General features: G+C 51.5%; 2 protein-coding genes across 2 annotated transcripts; one reads left to right on the top strand and one right to left on the bottom strand.

Annotated features, from left to right (window-relative positions):
- The first annotated feature begins 2,536 nt into the window (after positions 1–2,536).
- Positions 2,537–7,598, top strand: RHEX (regulator of hemoglobinization and erythroid cell expansion). Its single transcript, XM_058855572.1, has 6 exons — positions 2,537–2,586; positions 5,077–5,140; positions 5,759–5,847; positions 6,394–6,534; positions 6,845–6,927; positions 7,407–7,598. The coding sequence occupies exons 2-6, from the start codon at positions 5,124–5,126 to the stop codon at positions 7,596–7,598; spliced, it is 522 nt and encodes a 173-aa protein (XP_058711555.1). The 5' UTR covers positions 2,537–2,586; positions 5,077–5,123.
- Positions 7,599–12,539: 4,941 nt separating this feature from the next.
- AVPR1B (arginine vasopressin receptor 1B) lies at positions 12,540–14,336 on the bottom strand. Its single transcript, XM_058855691.1, has 2 exons — positions 13,382–14,336; positions 12,540–12,829 (listed from the first exon to the last, which is right to left on the bottom strand). Exons 1-2 carry the CDS (start codon positions 14,334–14,336, stop codon positions 12,540–12,542), a joined length of 1,245 nt encoding a protein of 414 aa, XP_058711674.1.
- Positions 14,337–17,375: the final 3,039 nt, after the last annotated feature.

The following is a 17,375-nucleotide window of genomic DNA, read 5'->3' on the forward strand; positions in this document are numbered from 1 at the left end:
GGGTGAGCAGCAGCACAGACATGCCCAACACTTTAAGTGAAATACTTTATTTTGTGGAAAAGATTCCCCAATTGGATCATCATAATCTGCAAACTCCTGGCAGCGGATTCAGCATTAAAATAGGAAGATGAAAGTCATAACGAGGCCAGACCTTTCATTTAGAAATTTTTGCAGCTAAGCAAATCTATTTCAACTTTTGAGTTATTTTAGAAGCAATTTTAAATGCTCAACTCTTAGGGGTACTTCAAAATTTTTATTTCAAGTAGAACAACGTGGGGTTTTTTTCCCCTATGTTTTGGGAGCAACTGGGCTGGATTTGCACAGAAAATTGGGTCAAAAAGGCTTTGTTTTGTACATATTTCAGCTGTACCTCAATGTGTGGAAGGCAGAGGTAAGAAATGCCCAATTTCCAAGCCTCAGTGTCCCTCAGCTTGGCAGGGCCAGCCTGTGCTGCTCTGGGGAAACTGAGGAAAGGTGACCCCAGCTCCTGGAATATTCCAGGTAAGAAAGAAATGACCTCTGCCAGGCAGGGGCTGTCCCCAGCTGTGTCCCACCCCTGAAGGGCCACACACCTGCCCTTAGGTGCATCAGAAATCAGTTTTTCCCCTTGGGTGAAAAATATATCTTTTACCAGCTCTGTGTGAAGCACTTTCCTCCTTTAAAAAACCTGTTCTCAGGCTAAAAATGTGTTATCTGTATTTCCTTTCACACATTTCCTTTAGGGGAGCCACTGCCTGCCCCATCGTGCCCCAGCTGGGTTTTCTACAAAACCCTTTTTTAGTCCCTTTATCAAACACTTCTCCCACCTGTTAATCTGTTTATCCACCACCCAGCACTTGAAAGCGCTGCAGCAGCAAACTCTCACCTGAAAAAAAACCCAACAAACAAGCGAGTTTCGGTTAAATAAACCCCAAAATATTTACCTGGGGCTCAGCAGCTGTGAGGAGAGCAGGACCAACATCTGCTGATGGAGCTGGTGGATTTTGGGAGCAGTTCCAGGGAGGAAGAGGAATTTGGGAAGTCACCCCCATGTGTGGTGCAGCTCCTGGGGTAGGTGATGATTTTTGAGATCTTTGTTTTAAATAATCCAGAGGGATTCTTTGGGCTGGTGGAGATGTTTAAAGGCGTAACAGGCACCGTCACCAAGAGTCAGGGACCTTGAAAAAAAGGCAATTTCTTGTTTCTTTCTGCCAGGGAAGAGGCTGGGCCGCTGCAGGGCACCTCCAGAGCTACAAACCCCACAGTTCTTATGAACCAGCAGCCCAGGATTCCCCAAACCTCCTGGCAACTCTCAGGATGGGATTTGCCAGGCTGCTGCTCGCACCCCAAAGGCTGCAGAACGTTGTCCTGAGTGTGGGCAGGTGGAGGCCCATCCTCCCCCAGCAGACACGGAGCCAGGTGCTGTAAATCCTTCATCCTCATGGAAAATGTTTGTTTGGAATCACCCTGAGCTCGTTTTGGGTGGCAGCTGAGTTGAGCTGGGCACAGCTCCCTCGGCACCGCTTGGCTCCAAGGAAGCTCAGCTGAGTTTTGGGACAAAGCCGCTGGAAGAGGAAGAATTGATGGAGGGGTTCAGGAGCAAAACAGCTGCAAAACAGCAGAGAAACACCCCAAAATATTTAAATGAGCCCACTGACAAAGAGGAGGCGTCATGGAACCTCATGTGCGCTCCTTGGTGCCTCTGACCTGGGCGTAGAGCGTGACCGCATCCGGCACCGCCGGACCCCGCTCTGCGCCCAAAATGCTGCTGAAACAGCCCTAAATCCTTCTGCCTGCACAACCCCAAATCCCAAATCCTTCTGCCTGCACAACCCCAAATCCTGCTGCCTGCACAACCCCAAATCCCAAATCCTTCTGCCTGCACAACCCCAAATCCCAAATCCCAAATCCTGCTGCCTGCACAACCCCAAATCCCAAATCCTGCTGCCTGCACAACCCCAAATCCCAAATCCTGCTGCCTGCACAACCCCAAATCCTGCTGCCTGCACAACCCCAAATCCCAAATCCTGCTGCCTGCACAACCCCAAATCCCAAATCCTGCTGCCTGCACAATCCCAAATCCTGCTGCCTGCACAACCCCAAATCCTGCTGCCTGCACAACCCCAAATCCCAAATCCTGCTGCCTGCACAACCCCAAATCCTGCTGCCTGCACAATCCCAAATCCCAAATCCTGCTGCCTGCACAACCCCAAATCCCAAATCCTGCTGCCTGCACAACCCCAAATCCTGCTGCCTGCACAACCCTAAATCCTTCTGCCTGCACAATCCCAAATCCCAAATCCTGCTGCCTGCACAACCCCAAATCCCAAATCCTGCTGCCTGCACAACCCCAAATCCCAAATCCTGCTGCCTGCAGGGCCCCAAATCCCAAATCCTGCTGCCTGCACAATCCCAAATCCCAAATCCTGCTTCCTGCACAATCCCAAATCCTGCTGCCTGCACAATCCCAAATCCTACTGCCTGCACAACCCCAAATCCCAAATCCTGCTGCCTGCACAACCCCAAATCCCAAATCCTGCTGCCTGCAGGGCCCCAGCTGCCCCAGAGCCGTGGGGAAGGGACGGTGTGGAGAGCTCTGACCCCCAGGTAAATCCACGTTGGGCGCCGTGCTGTCGCGGCAGAGGGGGAACAGCGGGAGGAGAACTGGGCTGAGAATCCCCCTGGGCACATCTTGGTGCCACCCTGAGCTCCAGTGTGGAACTTTTATCTCTTTGCCTCCTTTGGGCTGAATTCTCAGTGGATATAACTTTTCTCTCAGCCTCCTTTGGGCTGAATTCTCAGTGGATATAACTTTTCTCTCTCTCTCAGCCTCCTTAGGGCTGAATTCTCAGTGGATATAACTTTTCTCTCTCAGCCTCCTTTGGGCTGAATTCCCTGTGGATATAACTTTTCTCTCTCTCTCTGCCTCCTTTGGGCTGAATTCTCTGTGGATATTACTTTTCTCTCAGCCTCTTTTGGGCTGAATTCCCCTGGGATCCTCTCTCATGGGGAGTCTCACTTATCTCAGTCTTTATTATTCAAAGAAAACTCCTGGGCTCATTAGATTCTGGTTTCTGGTGTTTATTGAAGGATCCTTACAAAAACTTGGCACAAGCCTAAATCACCACAGCCTGGCTCATTTCCTTCTGATGATACAAAACCACCCCAAACCACGCTGTCTTTTCACCTTTATACCAATTTTTACCCCATTAACTACAGACACTTGTATTGTTATTATATCTCAACAAATAAGTTTTCTATATCTACTCACGTAATTAAAAGTGTGACATTCTAAACCAATCATTCTTTCTGCTTCTAAAAACTGCAGAAGCATGGAGAAAAAGGAAGAAGAAGGATTAAAAACTACACCTTTTTTCCTCCATCTTTATGTGTGAAACCCACTTAAAATCTGTATTTCTCAGTGATCAAAGAAACATTTCTCTACTTTCTATTTAATTTCTTCCAAACTTTGGCTTGCTCAGGGATATTTGGAAGCCTTTCTGTCAATATTATATATGATTGATGTATTTTTTTAAAGAATTGAAGAGATAGAGAAACGTCCCTGCATTTCTAAACTCCTACACAGTGGCCAGCTGGGCCTGGCTCAAGTGAGAGAATTTAAAGTTTAAAGAATTAAATTTAAAGAATTTGGGGCGTTCTGGAGCTTTCACTCATTTTTGGGAGAACTCAGGTGCCTCCCTGGCTGCCCAGCCAAGGAGCAGCTCCTTGCAAACCTTGATTTCAGCATTTTCTTGAGAAATCCTGGGGGTTTCAGGCTCACAGAATTTCCCTGAGACACCCAAAAAATCCCATTTGGTGCCAGGCTCTCACTGGCTGCTGTCTCAAGTCTGATTTTTCGATACCCACCCTGTATCAGCGCCTCCATCTCACCGTACCCATCTCAGCGCAGAAGCTGCTGATATTTGGGGCTTATTTTGCAATTTCCTTTTGAGCAGCTCATTTTTCAGATCCTTATCTGCTGCTGCAGCAGCATCTCCTGCCCCACGGTAGGAAATGAGCCTTTTAAGAGTGGCAGCCCTTTGAGGAGGATACTTGAGGACAGATATTTTCAGTAAAGGAGGGGGAAAATTCCTGCAAAAAAAAAATGAACTTTCAGCTTGGCAGTCATCAAACTGTTTGCATGAGTGGAATTTCACAGGAGATTGGTGGTTATCAGGAAAGCTTTTGATGAATTAGGCTCAGAAATGTGTCATAGAGGAAATGATAGAATCTGCTCCACAGGATGGATAATGCCTTTGCTCCATCAATTTATCCATCAACCTATCAATCAAATTATCATGGCTGCTTTAATCACTGTATCAAAGCCTCAGCTGAAGCTCTCTCCCTATCAGCCATTTATAAATAGTGAGTGTATAACACTGAGGGAAGATTTAAAGTGCTTTTTTTTGCAGTGAAAGTTCACCCCATTGCTATTTTTACACAATGAGCAGCTCTTTTTTGTTGTTATAAACTTTTTGAGTGTTACAGCCCGAAGTCCCAAGCCAAGGGGCTCATTCCAGGCATTGGGGCTGGGTTTTCTGCCTTAAACCCTCTTAAATTCAGCGGGATTGAAGCTCTCCCAGTATTAAATCTGAGGTGTTTCAGACACTGAGGTGTTGGAGGCCCTCTGATATTTCAGTCTGGACTTTGGCTGATCCAAGAGTCTCACACCAACCCATGACCTTCCTTTGGTTAATTCTACCCTGGGTGGTTTATTTTTATTTCATCTTGTAGTTTTCTGGGTTGTTTGTTTGTTGGTTTGGTTTTTGTGGATTAAAAAGAGAAAAGGAAAAAAAACTGAACCGTGAGAGAGGATTAAAGCAAGAAGAATAAATTTCAATTCTGTTGTGGTGGAGCCCAGAAAGTCCAGACAAGTCTTAGATATGACCATGTATAAAACCATTAATTCAGTGATAAGGGAGAGCTCTGCGGCTCTGAACCAGAGGAATTCTCACAGTGGGAAGGCTGGGATAAAATAAATAACCTTTATTTCACATCTGCAACATCCAACCGCTGCTTCCAGGTGCTGAGCCTGACCTCCAGCTCGTGTGGAGCAGCGTGAGGCTCAGTGGGACCATTTTTTTTTGGTTCCAGCAGGTCTTGCTGCCTCTCTGTGTCCCCCCTGGAGACACCTCAGCAGGAGGATGAGCTCTTGTGCATGGTGAGTGCAGCACCCCGGGGCACAGAGCCCTTCACAGCACCCCTGGGACCATCCCAGGCCTGGCTGGACGGGGCTCTGAGCCACAGTGATTCTCAAAATCTCCTCTGAACTGGCTGGCAGCTCTTCTCAGTGATGATGTTTTGCTCATCAGCCTCATCAATCCTTTTAAATACAGTTTTCCCACTGGATTTTCCCTCTCCCTCTCTCCCACCTTTTGTTTTCCATGTTTTTTTCCCTACTCCATCTGGCTGAAAATGTCCCTGCTCATGGCAGGGGGTGACCTTCAGATGTCCCTTCCCATCCAACCCATTCCATAATTCCAGCATTCTCTAATTCCATCACGCCTGTCATGTCTCTCTCCCCTCCAACACCACATTCCCCCCCTGGCCCTGAGGCTTTTGAAAACCCCCAAAAAAAAGGGGCAAGGAACTCAAATCGAGCTTGAAAGCCAAGCCCCGCACTTTGGGGCACATCACCCCAAAAACAAAAGCCAAAACCAAAAGTTGCCAGCAAACCTGAGTCTCAAACATGCCTTGAAGCCATGGGGAGAAGAATTTGCAAAGAAGATGCAAAGAATTTGGTGATTTCCGTGAGGATGAATGTTTTTCTCTCCTTCAGCTGGATTCCTGCTGTCACCTCACTTGGCACCTTGGTGCTCCACGCTCTGCTCTTGCTGCTCCTTTACATCATGCTCAGCAGGAAAATTGGTAATTAAAGAATGGCTTTCCCTGGTGATTTCCTGGCTTGGGGTTGGGTGTGGGATGGGAAAGGGGCAGGGCTGAGCTGCTCAGGGCTGGCTGTGAGAGGTGGGTGCTGTGGTTGTACACATCAGTGATGGTTGGACAACCTTGTGTTGCTTCAAAAGCATTTTCTTCTATTGCTCTTTTAGTAAAGTGCTGGGAAAAATACCAAGAATCAGCTCCCAGAGTATTAATTCAGATGAAGCTGCAATTTCTAGCAGGGAGTTCTTTCACACCAACTGCTGCTGACACTTGCACAAAGCCCAGCTCTGCTTTGGGTCAAAATCATTCCAAACTTGCAAGAAGAGGCTCTGACACTGTGATTTGTCACTGGAGCCTCTCCTGGTGGGAGAGCAGGGCCCTGGCTCATCTCAGTAATTGAATTTATGGGTTTGAGCTGCTCCAGTGCACAGCAATATTTATTTTGGGGTGTGCTGGTTTGCACAGGGGCTGCTGGAGCAGGTGTGGGCTGGGCACAGCAGGAACCAGGGCTCACTCTCCTCTTGGTCACAGCCCAACATTCCCATGGGATGGAGACGAGCAGCAACCCTGGGGATCATCCCAGGGCTCAGCCCAGCCCAGCCTCAGCTTCATCACCAGCAGGGGACAGGACACAAAATCCCAGAGCACAAAAACCATCACCAGCCTATGCAGGTAAGGGGCTGCTGCAGCCATGGGGAGCTGTCCTGGCACAGGAATTTTGGGAATTTGTGTGATGGCTCTTTGGGGGTGGAACAAGGGGTGGGTGAAGGGCCAAGCAGGAGCTGCCTCCTCTTCCCATCACGCCCAGCTGGGCTCTCCTTGCCCCGTTTCTCCCAGGGAGCTGAGGCTGGGAGGGATCCAACTGATGCTTTGTGCATTGGAATTTTCACTCCTGAGCACCTTTGCTTTTCCTCCCTTGATCCTTTTTTTCCCTTTAACCCCCTGGGAAGTGCTGGGGTGGTAAATGTTTCCTGTTTTGAAGGGAGCAGTGACACATCTTCAGACACCTCGGAGGACTCGGACAACCCTTCCTGCCCTCAGGTACCACGGGAAAAAATATCCTCAGCCCACCTGGAGCTGTGTCCAGCTCGAGACCTCCAGAGCAGCATCAGGAGGGGAAAATCCATCAAACCACACTGAAATTCCAGAAATAAGGGCTGGGGTGGTTGCTGTCCTCTGTCACACGCAGCGTTCCAGTGTCCCCCATTCAGAGGGAAGCATCCCTGAGCACTTTAGGAAAATGAGGAAACAAAATCTTCTCTCTGAGGGTGGGCAGGCCCTGGCACAGGTGCCCAGAGAAGCTGAGGCTGTCCCTGGATCCCTGGAGTGCCCAAGGCCAGGCTGGACGGGGCTTGGGGCACCCTGGGACAGTGGGAGGTGTCCCTGCCCATGGCAGGGGGAATGGGATGGGTTTAAAGTCCTGTCCAAGCCAACCCATTCCATGATTCCCTGAATTTCTGCATGGCTTCAAGGGCCAAGGCTCCTGGTGGCTGCTGGTGCCTGACCTGGGGTTCATTTTACTCCTGCAGGGCCCTGGCTCAGAGGAAAACATCCATTACACATCCCTGGTGTTCCCAGGGAAAGGCCACCAGCCAGGCTCTGCCCAGGACTACAAGAACGTGAAGTCTGCGATGGATTATGTCAACGTGGACCCAAAGGAGAGGAAAATACATTTCTGTCCATTCTCCAGCCCCGAGGGATCCAAGGGTGTGGAGTACACCGAGGTGAAGCTGTGACACCAGGGTGAAGCTGTGACACCAGGGTGAAGCCATCACACCTGGATGAATCTGTGACACCAGGGTGAAGCTGTGACACTGAGCTGAAGCTGTGACACCAGGGTGAAGCCATCACACCTGGATGAAGCTGTGACACTGAGGTGAAGCTGTGACACTGAGGTGAAGCTGTGACACTGGGGTGAAGCTGTGACACCAGGGTGAATCCATCACACCAGGATGAATCCATCACACCAGGATGAATCCATCACACCAGGGTGAAGCTGTGACACCTGGATGAAGCTGTGACACCTGGATGAAGCTGTGACACCAGGGTGAAGCTGTGACACCAGGGTGAAGCTGTGACACCGAGGTGAAGCTGTGACACCAGGATGAATCCATCACACCAGGATGAATCCGTCACACCAGGGTGAAGCTGTGACACTGAGGTGAAGCCATCACACCAGTGTGAAGCTGTGACACCAGGGTGAAGCTGTGACACCAGGGTGAAGCTGTGACACCAGGGTGAAGCTGTGACACCAGGGTGAAGCTGTGACACCTGGGTGAAGCTGTGACACTGAGGTGAAGCTGTGACACCAGGGTGAAGCTGTGACACCAGGGTGAAGCTGTGACACTGAGGTGAAGCTGTGACACCAGGGTGAAGCTGTGACACTGAGGTGAAGCTGTGACACTGGGGTGAAGCTGTGACACCTGGATGAAGCTGTGACACTGAGGTGAAGCTGTGACACCTGGATGAAGCTGTGACACTGAGGTGAAGCTGTGACACCTGGATGAAGCTGTGACACCAGGGTGAAGCTGTGACACGTGGATGAAGCTGTGACACCAGGATAAAGCCATTACACCTGGGTGAAGCTGTGACACCTGGGTGAAGCTGTGACACCAGGGTGAATCCATCACACCAGGATGAAGCTGTGACACTGAGGTGAAGCTGTGACACCGGGGTGAAGCTGTGACACCAAGGTGAAGCTGTGACACCAGGATGAATCCATCCCACCAGGGTGAATCCATCACACCAGGATGAATCCATCCCACCAGGGTGAAGCTGCGACACCAGGATGAATCCATCACACCAGGATGAATCTGTGACACCAGGGTGAAGCTGTGACACTGAGGTGAAGCTGTGACACCAAGGTGAATCCATCACACCAGGGTGAATCCATCCCACCAGGGTGAATCCGTCACACCAGGGTGAATCCATCCCACCAGGGTGAATCCATCCCACCAGGGTGAATCCATCACACCAGGATGAATCTGTGACACCAGGGTGAAGCTGTGACACTGAGGTGAAGCTGTGACACCAAGGTGAATCCATCCCACCAGGGTGAATCCATCCCACCAGGGTGAATCCATCCCACCAGGATGAATCCATCACACCAGGATGAATCCATCACACCAGGATGAAGCCATCCCACCAGGGTGAAGCCATCACACCAGGATGAAGCTGTGACACTGAGGTGAAGCTGTGACACCAGGATGAATCCATCACACCAGGATGAATCCATCACACCAGGGTGAATCCATCACACCAGGGTGAATCCATCACACCAGGGTGAATCCATCCCAGCAGGGTGAATCCATCACACCAGGATGAATCCATCACACCAGGGTGAATCCATCCCACCAGGGTGAAGCTGTGACACCAGGGTGAATCCATCCCACCAGGATGAATGCATCCCACCAGGATGAATCCATCACACCAGGGTGAATCCATCACACCAGGGTGAATCCATCACACCAGGGTGAATCCATCCCACCAGGGTGAAGCTGTGACACCAGGGTGAATCCATCCCACCAGGATGAATCCATCCCACCAGGATGAATCCATCCCACCAGGATGAATCCATCACACCAGGGTGAATCCATCACACCAGGGTGAATCCATCACACCAGGGTGAATCCATCACACCAGGATGAATCCATCACACCAGGGTGAAGCTGCTCAGAGGTGCCCAGAGCCCCCAGCAGCTGCACAGCTCTGTGCCCTTCCCCTGGGCACCGCCTGGCACGGGCTGCCCCGCTGGTACCACCCCGACCCGCAGGCACCGTTTCTTTGGCGTTTTCCTTAAAGGCAGCTCTGTTCCTGAGGGCTGGGGCAGGGGAGGGCCCCTCTGAGCCAGCCTGGCATCAGCTCTCCACTTCTGTGTCATGGCCTTTCCCCCCCTGTTTTCATGAAAACAAAAGAAAATCCTCCCCTCGCCTCTCAGAATGGGCAGTTCAGGGAGGGAGATGCAGTGATCCTCAAAATCTCCTCTGAACTGGCTGGGAGCTCTTCTCAGTGATGTTGTTTTGCCCATCAGCCTCATAAAATCCTTTTAAATACAGTTTTCCCACTGGATTTTCCCTCTCCCTGTCTCCCACCTTTTGTTTTCCATGTTTTTTCCCCTCTCCAGGTGCTGGGCTCGGTCTCTCCCCACCTGGGCCATCCCCCTGCTCCTCACTTTTCATAATTTTCAATAAATAAACTCCCAAAGTGCCTGGGAATGGGAATAGTGCCCCAGTGGGAGCTTTGTGAGGGGGATGGAGCCGCTGCCTCCCAGCACAGCCCCCCTTCCTCAGGGCTGGAGCTGCCCCAAATGCGTTTTAAACGGGCTCAGCAAAGCTGTGATTTAATGAAAGGTTGTGAGATGATTGATTTGGGATCGATCAGTGGCAGGGGGAGCCAGGCTCTCCTGGCTTCATGCATGACCTTGTGGTGCAGATCTGGCCCAACTCCAAGGGCACATGAAGGAAAATGTTCCAAAAACCCCAACAGTTCCTGGATAACGCTGGAAAACCCAGGAGAGGTGTGAATAAAGAACTGGGGATGAGGCAAAAAACAGAGAGTGGAAGCTTTTGAGAAATCTGATTCAAATGCCTGGCGATTAAAAAGTGAAAATATTGAAAATTTCAAAATATTTTACTCTTAATGTCTTATTTTTACATCTTTAGCCTGTGCTAGTGGAAGGAATAATGCCCGTGGTTCGCAGGGATTTGGAACCTTCGCTGGGACATCTGGACATCACCTTCAGCAGCTTTTGAGCTCGACTGCCAGAGCTAATGGAGGCTCTTCCCTGCCTCATCCATGATTTATTCCTGCACAAAGCAGCTCCTGGGAGCAGGGCAGGGGCCAGGCTGGGTCTGCAGAGGGAACCGAGCTCCCTGCTCCCCGAGCCCCGGGTGCTTTTGGGCCGCTGATCCCGGCAAAATCAGCCGAAAGCAGCAGCAGGGTGAGAGCAGCTCTGCCCGGGACACAGCAGGGGTTGAACTCGGGATGGGGCTGGGAGCAAAGCTGATGGAAAGAGGGCCCGGGGGGAGTGGGGATGAGCCCAGCTGGGCTGGAGCAGGGCCAGGGCTGCTCCCAGCAGCTCCTCGGGGGTGCTGTCACCGCATTTGGGGCGCTCCAGCTGGCACAGCGCGGTGCAGGACAGCTGTGCCCAGCACCAGGGGACTCCACTGCCCTGTCCCTGGCCCAGGAGAGGTGGCAGAGGGACAGTTCCAGGGCACAGCAGCTCTGCAGCCCCGTTCTGTGCCCCGGGGCGAGGGACAGCTCTGTCCCCGCTGTCTGCTCGGCCAGCAGGGGATGCGACAGGAGGAGGAGGCGGTGAGCTCTGCAGCAGATGGAGCCGCGTTGCCGCCTGCCGTGCCCCGGCTGCTTTGCTGGCAGCTGGGAACACCAAATTCGAGTCCTCCATGGAGGATTTTGCGGGTGCAGCATCCCCTCTTCCCGGGGGATGCAGGATCCCTTCCCGGGGGATGCAGGATCCCTTCCCGGGGGATGCAGGATCCAGGATCCCTTCCCGGGGGATGGAGGATGCAGGATCCCTTCCCGGAGGATCCAGGATCCCTTCCCGGGGGATGGAGAATTCAGGATCCCTTCCCGGAGGATGGAGAATTCAGGATCCCTTCCCGGAAGATCCAGGATCCCTTCCCGGGGGATGCAGGATCCAGGATCCCTTCCCGGGGGATGCAGGATCCCTTCCCGGGGGATGCAGGATCCCTTCCCGGGGGATGGAGAATTCAGGATCCCTTCCCGGGGGATGGAGAATTCAGGATCCCTTCCCGGAAGATCCAGGATCCCTTCCCGGGGGATGGAGGATGCAGGATCCCTTCCCGGGGATGGAGGATGCAGGATCTCTTCCCGGGGGATGCAGCCGGAGGTTTCCCTGACCGCGAGGTGGGGTGGATGCTGTGGTCAGGCAGTGGCCGGAGTGGCCCTGTCCATGTCCACCCCGCGGAGGTCACAGCACACGCGGTGTGGAGGATGGTGATGCTTTCCCGGGCCGAACAGTCCGATTTCTGCACAAGGCGATGCCACCAGGTGGGGAGAGCCGCGCTCTGCAGCGACAGAGTGACGGTGGCGCACCTGGCGGTGTCAAACCTGGTGGTGTCACACCTGGCGGTGGCGGTGTCACACCTGGCAATGTCACACCCGGCAGTGGCACACTCAGCAATGTCACACCTGGCAGTGTCACACCTGGCAGTGGCGGTGTCACACCTGGCAATGTCACACCCACCGGTGTCACACCCGCTGGTGGCACAGCCGACAGTGGCACACCTGGCCGTGGCAGTGTCACACCTGGCAATGTCACACCCGCCGGTGGCACAGCCGACAGTGGCACACCTGGCCGTGGCAGTGTCACACCTGGTGGTGTCACACCTGGCCTTGTCACACCCAGCAATGTCACCCGCCAGTGTCACACCTGGCCATGGCAGTGTCACACCTGGCAGTGTCACACCTGGCAGTGTCACACCTGGCAGTGTCACACCTGGCCGTGTCACACCTCGCCGTGGCAGTGTCACACCTGGCAGTGTCACATCCAGCAGTGTCACACCCAGCAATGTCACACCCGCCAGTGTCACACTCAGAAATGTCACACCTGGCCGTGTCACACCCGCCAGTGTCACAGCTGGCCGTGGCAGTGTCACACCTGGCCGTGGCAGTGTCACACCCGCCGCTGTCACACCCTAGAGCGTGCCCGACTCCGTCACAGCCTCGTGGCAGGGCGGGTACAGCTCCCTGGCGCTGTCCCCGTGCGGTGGCACCCCGGGCTGCTGGCTGTGGCTCAGGATCGTGGTTTTCCTGCTGCACAGGCTCCCGCTGGAGTTGGGTCTGCGCAGCCCGGCCCGGGGCCGGCCCCAGCAGCGCCCGCTGCCCTGCAGGAGGTGCCCGCTGAAGAACAGGTAGATCCAGGGGTTGCAGCAGCTGCTGAGGCTGGCCAGCAGCATGGTGATGCTGAAAGCCACGTTGGTGGACTCTGGCAAGGCAAGAGGGAGAGGTGAAACATCCCCAGGGGCTGGGCAGGACCTGGGGGCTCTCCTGGCTCTCATTCCCACTGGTGCAGTTCTGCCCTTCAGGCTCTGCAGTGTCAATGTGCCGCAGCACATCCTGTGAGACCCAGCAGCTTCTGGGCTTTCCTTCAGCCTCTTTGCTGCCCAAAGCATCTCCCAGAGGACTTTCAATCTTCTACTGTTAGGAAAACTACTGAAGATTTACAGGGAAAAAAATTCAGCATATGAACTCAGAAATCCATTTCTGAAACCTCTGAAAATTCCCGGAGGAGAGAAAAGACACGTGGCAAAGATGTCTTTGCACACCCCTGTGGATGACGGCCAGAAATCATCACTCCTCAGTGTTTTTTTCTGCTGAAAGGAACAAATTGACTCTGCAAATTGTATTTTCTAAGCATTACCAGGGAGGAAACCTGTAGCTTCCCCATGATTATTTTATATTTAAATGGCAATTTGTTCCTCGTTACAAACCCAACCTCACTCCTGGGGTCCCCAGGGCTCTGCACCCCAGCACTCACCATCATCAGGAGCATCCTCATCCCACACCGACCACATCTGCACGCTGAAGAAGGGCGCCCAGCAGGTGACATAGGCGGCCACGATGACGAAGGTCATCTTCACCGTGCGGATCTTGGCGCGGGAGATGGTGCGCACGCTGCTCACCCGCGACGGCTGCCCGCCCTTCCCCGCGGCTCCGGGGGCAGCAGCGGCGCCCACCGAGGCTCCCCCCGGGGCTGGGGCTCCGCTCTGGGTCTTACCCTTGAGGTTCTTGCAGATCTCGCGGCAGATGAGGCTGTAGCAGACGCTGAGGACGCCCACGGGCAGCACGAAGATGCACAGCGTGGTCCAGGTGATGTAGGCACGGGCCGCCCACGGGTACCCGAAATCCGCCCAGCAATCCAACACCCCCGAACCCGGGCGCACCTCCCGCAGAGAGAAGATGAATACCTGGGGCAGGCTGAGCAGGCAGCTGAGCAGCCAGGTGACCCCGATCATGGCGTAGGCCTGGCGGCTGGGCTGCTGCAGCGACTGCAGCGGGTGGCACACGGCCAGGTAGCGGTCCAGGGTCATCACCATCAGCATGTAGGTGGAGGCGAACATGCTGAGCACCTGCAGGTACTTGACGGCCCTGCAGAGCGCGTCGGGCCCCAGGAAGCGGTAGGTGACCTTCCAGAGGAGCTGGGGAAGCACCTGGAACAGGGCCACGCCCAGATCGCTCAGCCCCAGGTGCAGGATGAAGAGGTGCATGCGGCTCATCTTCCTCCTCAGCCGGTACATGGCCAGCAGCACGCCCAGGTTGCCCACGGTGGCCACGGCCAGGATGGTGCCCAGCACCCCCACCTCGGCCTTGGCCAGCTCCTCGTCCCGGGTGTGCAGCAGCGTCAGGTTGGGGTCCCCTGGCAGCCTCAGCAGCCCCTGGCCGTGCTCAAGTGGGCGCTGGTGGGAGCTGTTCCAGCCCCAGCCCGGCTCCATCTCTCCGGGAGGCTCTGCGGGAGCACAGAGCTCCTGATGTCCTGTTGTCCCCTTCCCTGTGTCCCCGAACTCCAGCCCCTCTGCCCTGCCTGGTTATTATCACCTGTCACACCAGCCCTGCGTTAGGCAGCTGCAATTCCCCCTCTGCCTGGCCTGAAAATGTTCCTGTGGAGCAGAGAGGCGCAGGAGCCCCTGGCTCACCCCTTGATACCTCTCTCCTCTGCACTGAACATCCTCAAATCCCCGTTTCTCCCTGCACTGCTCGCCTTCTACATCCTCTGCTCAGGTAAATCCGAGGGGAAAGAGAAATTCTCCTTAAATGCAGCAGAAAGGCTGCAGAGGCTGCGTCCCTTTGGTGTTTTCATCCCAAGGAGAGCATCCAGGTGAGCGTGTCCCAGCCCCTTCTCTCGGTGTCCTCGGGGCTGGGTTTTATAGCCCTGCAGGTCCCTCCCCGGGCTGGGTTTGTACCCTGACAGATCCCTCCCCAAGCTGGGTTTGTACCCTGACAGATCCCTCCCCAAGCTGGGTTTGTACCCTGACAGATCCCTCCCCAGGCTGGGTTTTATGGCCTGTCAGGTCCCTGTCCAAGCTGGGTTTTACACCCCGGCAGGTCCCTCTCCAATTTGGGTTTTGGATCCCTGCAGGTCCCTCTCCAAATTGGGTCTTACACCCTGGCATGTCCCTCGTCAGGCTGGGTTTTAAATCCCGGCAGGTCCCCTCCCGGGCTCGGTTTTACACCCCTTAGGCTGGGTTTTGGACCCCGGCAGGTCCCTCCCCAGGCTCGGTTTTACATCCCTGCGGGTCCCTCCCCAGGCTGGGTTTTAAACGCCAGCAGATCCCTCTCTAAATTGGGTTTTACACCCCAGCAGATCCCTCTCCAGATGGGATTTCGGATCCCTGCAGGTCCCTCCCCACGCTCGGTTTTACACCCCTCAGGCTGGATTTTAAACCCCAGCAGATCCCTCTCCAAGCTGGCTTTTACACCCCGGCAGGTCCCTCTCCAAATGGGGTTTTGGACCCCGGCAGGTCCCTCCCCGGGCCGGGTTTTGGATCCCTGCGGGTCCCTCCCCGGTGTCCCCGCTCCTCTGCCGAGCGCTGCCCCACCCAGGTGAGCCCCGATCCCCCCGGAGCTCTCCCCGAGCTGAGCCCCGATCCCCCCCGGAGCTCTCCCCGATCCCCCCGGAGCTCTCCCCGATCCCCCCGGAGCTCTCCCCGATCCCCCCGGAGCTCTCCCCGATCCCCCCGGAGCTCTCCCCGATCCCCCCGGAGCTCTCCCCGAGCCCCCCCGGAGCTCTCCCCGATCCCCCCGGAGCTCTCCCCGATCCCCCCGGAGCTCTCCCCGATCCCCCCGGAGCTCTCCCCGAGCTGCCCCCGCTGTTTTTGGGCAGGGGGATTTTTCCAGATGGGATTTCCAAAGGATGGGAACCGTCCTGCGCTCATCCCCGGTGTCCCCTGCTCTGCCGGGGACAATCTGCCCTCGCTTTGCAGCGTCCCTGCCCCGGGCTCTGTCCCCGGAGCCTGGGGACCAGGGGATGCTCCCGCAGCAGGAGCCGGACCCCCCCGGCTGGGGCAGCTGAGCCTCAGCCCCGCAGAGAAATGTCTGCAAACAACAGAAAACATCATTTATTGTCACCGGAATAAATAAAATAAAATAATAAAATATAAAATAAAAAATAAAATAAAAAATAAAATAAAAAATAAAATAAAATATAAAGTATAAAATATAAAGTATAAAATATAAAATATAAAATATAAAATAAAATAGAAAATAGAAAATAAAATAAAATATAAAATTTAAAAGAAAATAAAATATAAAATAAAATACAAAATATAAAATAAAATATAAAATAAAATATAAAATATAAAAGAAAATATAAAAGAAAATATAAAATAAAATATAAAATAAAAGAAAATATAAAAGAAAATATAAAAGAAAATAAAAGAAAATATAAAAGAAAATATAAAAGAAAATATAAAATAAAAAATAAAAAATAAAAAATAAAAAATAAAATAAAATATAAAATAAAATATAAAATATAAAAAAAAATAAAATAAAATAAAATAAAATAAAATAAACAGCCCGGGGCTGCCTCCTTTGATCCGCTGTGCCTCCCCCTCTCCGCGGGAAGGGATGGGGATGGTCCCTGGGAAGCGACAGAAGCCTCAGTTCTGTTGTTTTCCTCCAGCTGGAACAAAACCACCCCAGAAATGGGCAGTGAGGCTCTGCCCGGCCACAGAGCGCCAGCATTCACCCCGTTACCTTCCCCAAAACCTGGAAAAAATCCATGGGAAAGGGAGAAGGGAGCTGGGGATGTCCCAGATTCTGTGCAAGAAACTGTGAGCTGAGGGAAAGAGGCTGGACAGGGGGATGGAGGGCACAGCAAAAGCTGGAAAAAGTTGGATTATTATTTATTTTTTATTTTTCTAAATTTATTTTATTTTTATATTTATTTTTATATTTATTTTTATATAAAAATAATGTATATAAATTATAAAATTATATTTTATTAAAATTATATTATACAATTCTATTACATTATAAATTATAAATTATATAAATATTAAAATATTTTTATTTTAGATTTATTTTTGTTTATTTTTATATTTATTTTTTATATTTATATATATTTACATATATTTATATAATTTTTAATATTTATTTTATTTGTTTTTACTTATTTTATTTTTCCTTTTATTTATTTAATTTTTCGTTTTATTTATTTATTTTACTTTTCCTTTTATTTATTTAAATTTTCATTTTATTTATTTATTTTACTTTTCCTTTTATTTATTTAATTTTTATTTTATTTATTTTCCTTTTATTTATTTTTTATTTTATTTATTTATTTTAATTTTCCTTTTATTTATTTAATTTTTATTTTTTTTATTTATTTTTTATTTTATTTATTTATTTTAATTTTCCTTTTATTTATTTAATTTTTATTTTATTTATTTATTTTCCTTTTATTTATTTTTTATTTTATTTATTTATTTTAATTTTCCTTTTATTTATTTAATTTTTATTTAATTTATTTATTT

This window comes from Poecile atricapillus, chromosome 23, assembly GCF_030490865.1.
Source record: "Poecile atricapillus isolate bPoeAtr1 chromosome 23, bPoeAtr1.hap1, whole genome shotgun sequence".
Classification (NCBI taxonomy): Eukaryota; Metazoa; Chordata; class Aves; order Passeriformes; family Paridae; genus Poecile; species Poecile atricapillus.

Bases quoted from the DNA above. Each gene is read 5' to 3' on its own strand.
- RHEX (XM_058855572.1), top strand. The intron at 5,848-6,393 runs GTAATTAAAGAA...TCTTGGTCACAG, and splicing joins CATGCTCAGCAGGAAAATTG to CCCAACATTCCCATGGGATG. The intron at 6,535-6,844 runs GTAAGGGGCTGC...CCTGTTTTGAAG, and splicing joins ACCATCACCAGCCTATGCAG to GGAGCAGTGACACATCTTCA.
- AVPR1B (XM_058855691.1), bottom strand. From the start codon at position 14,336: ATGGAGCCGGGCTGGGGCTGGAACAGCTCCCACCAGCGCCCACTTGAG. The intron at 12,830-13,381 runs GTGAGTGCTGGG...TTGCCTTGCCAG, and splicing joins TGAGGATGCTCCTGATGATG to AGTCCACCAACGTGGCTTTC.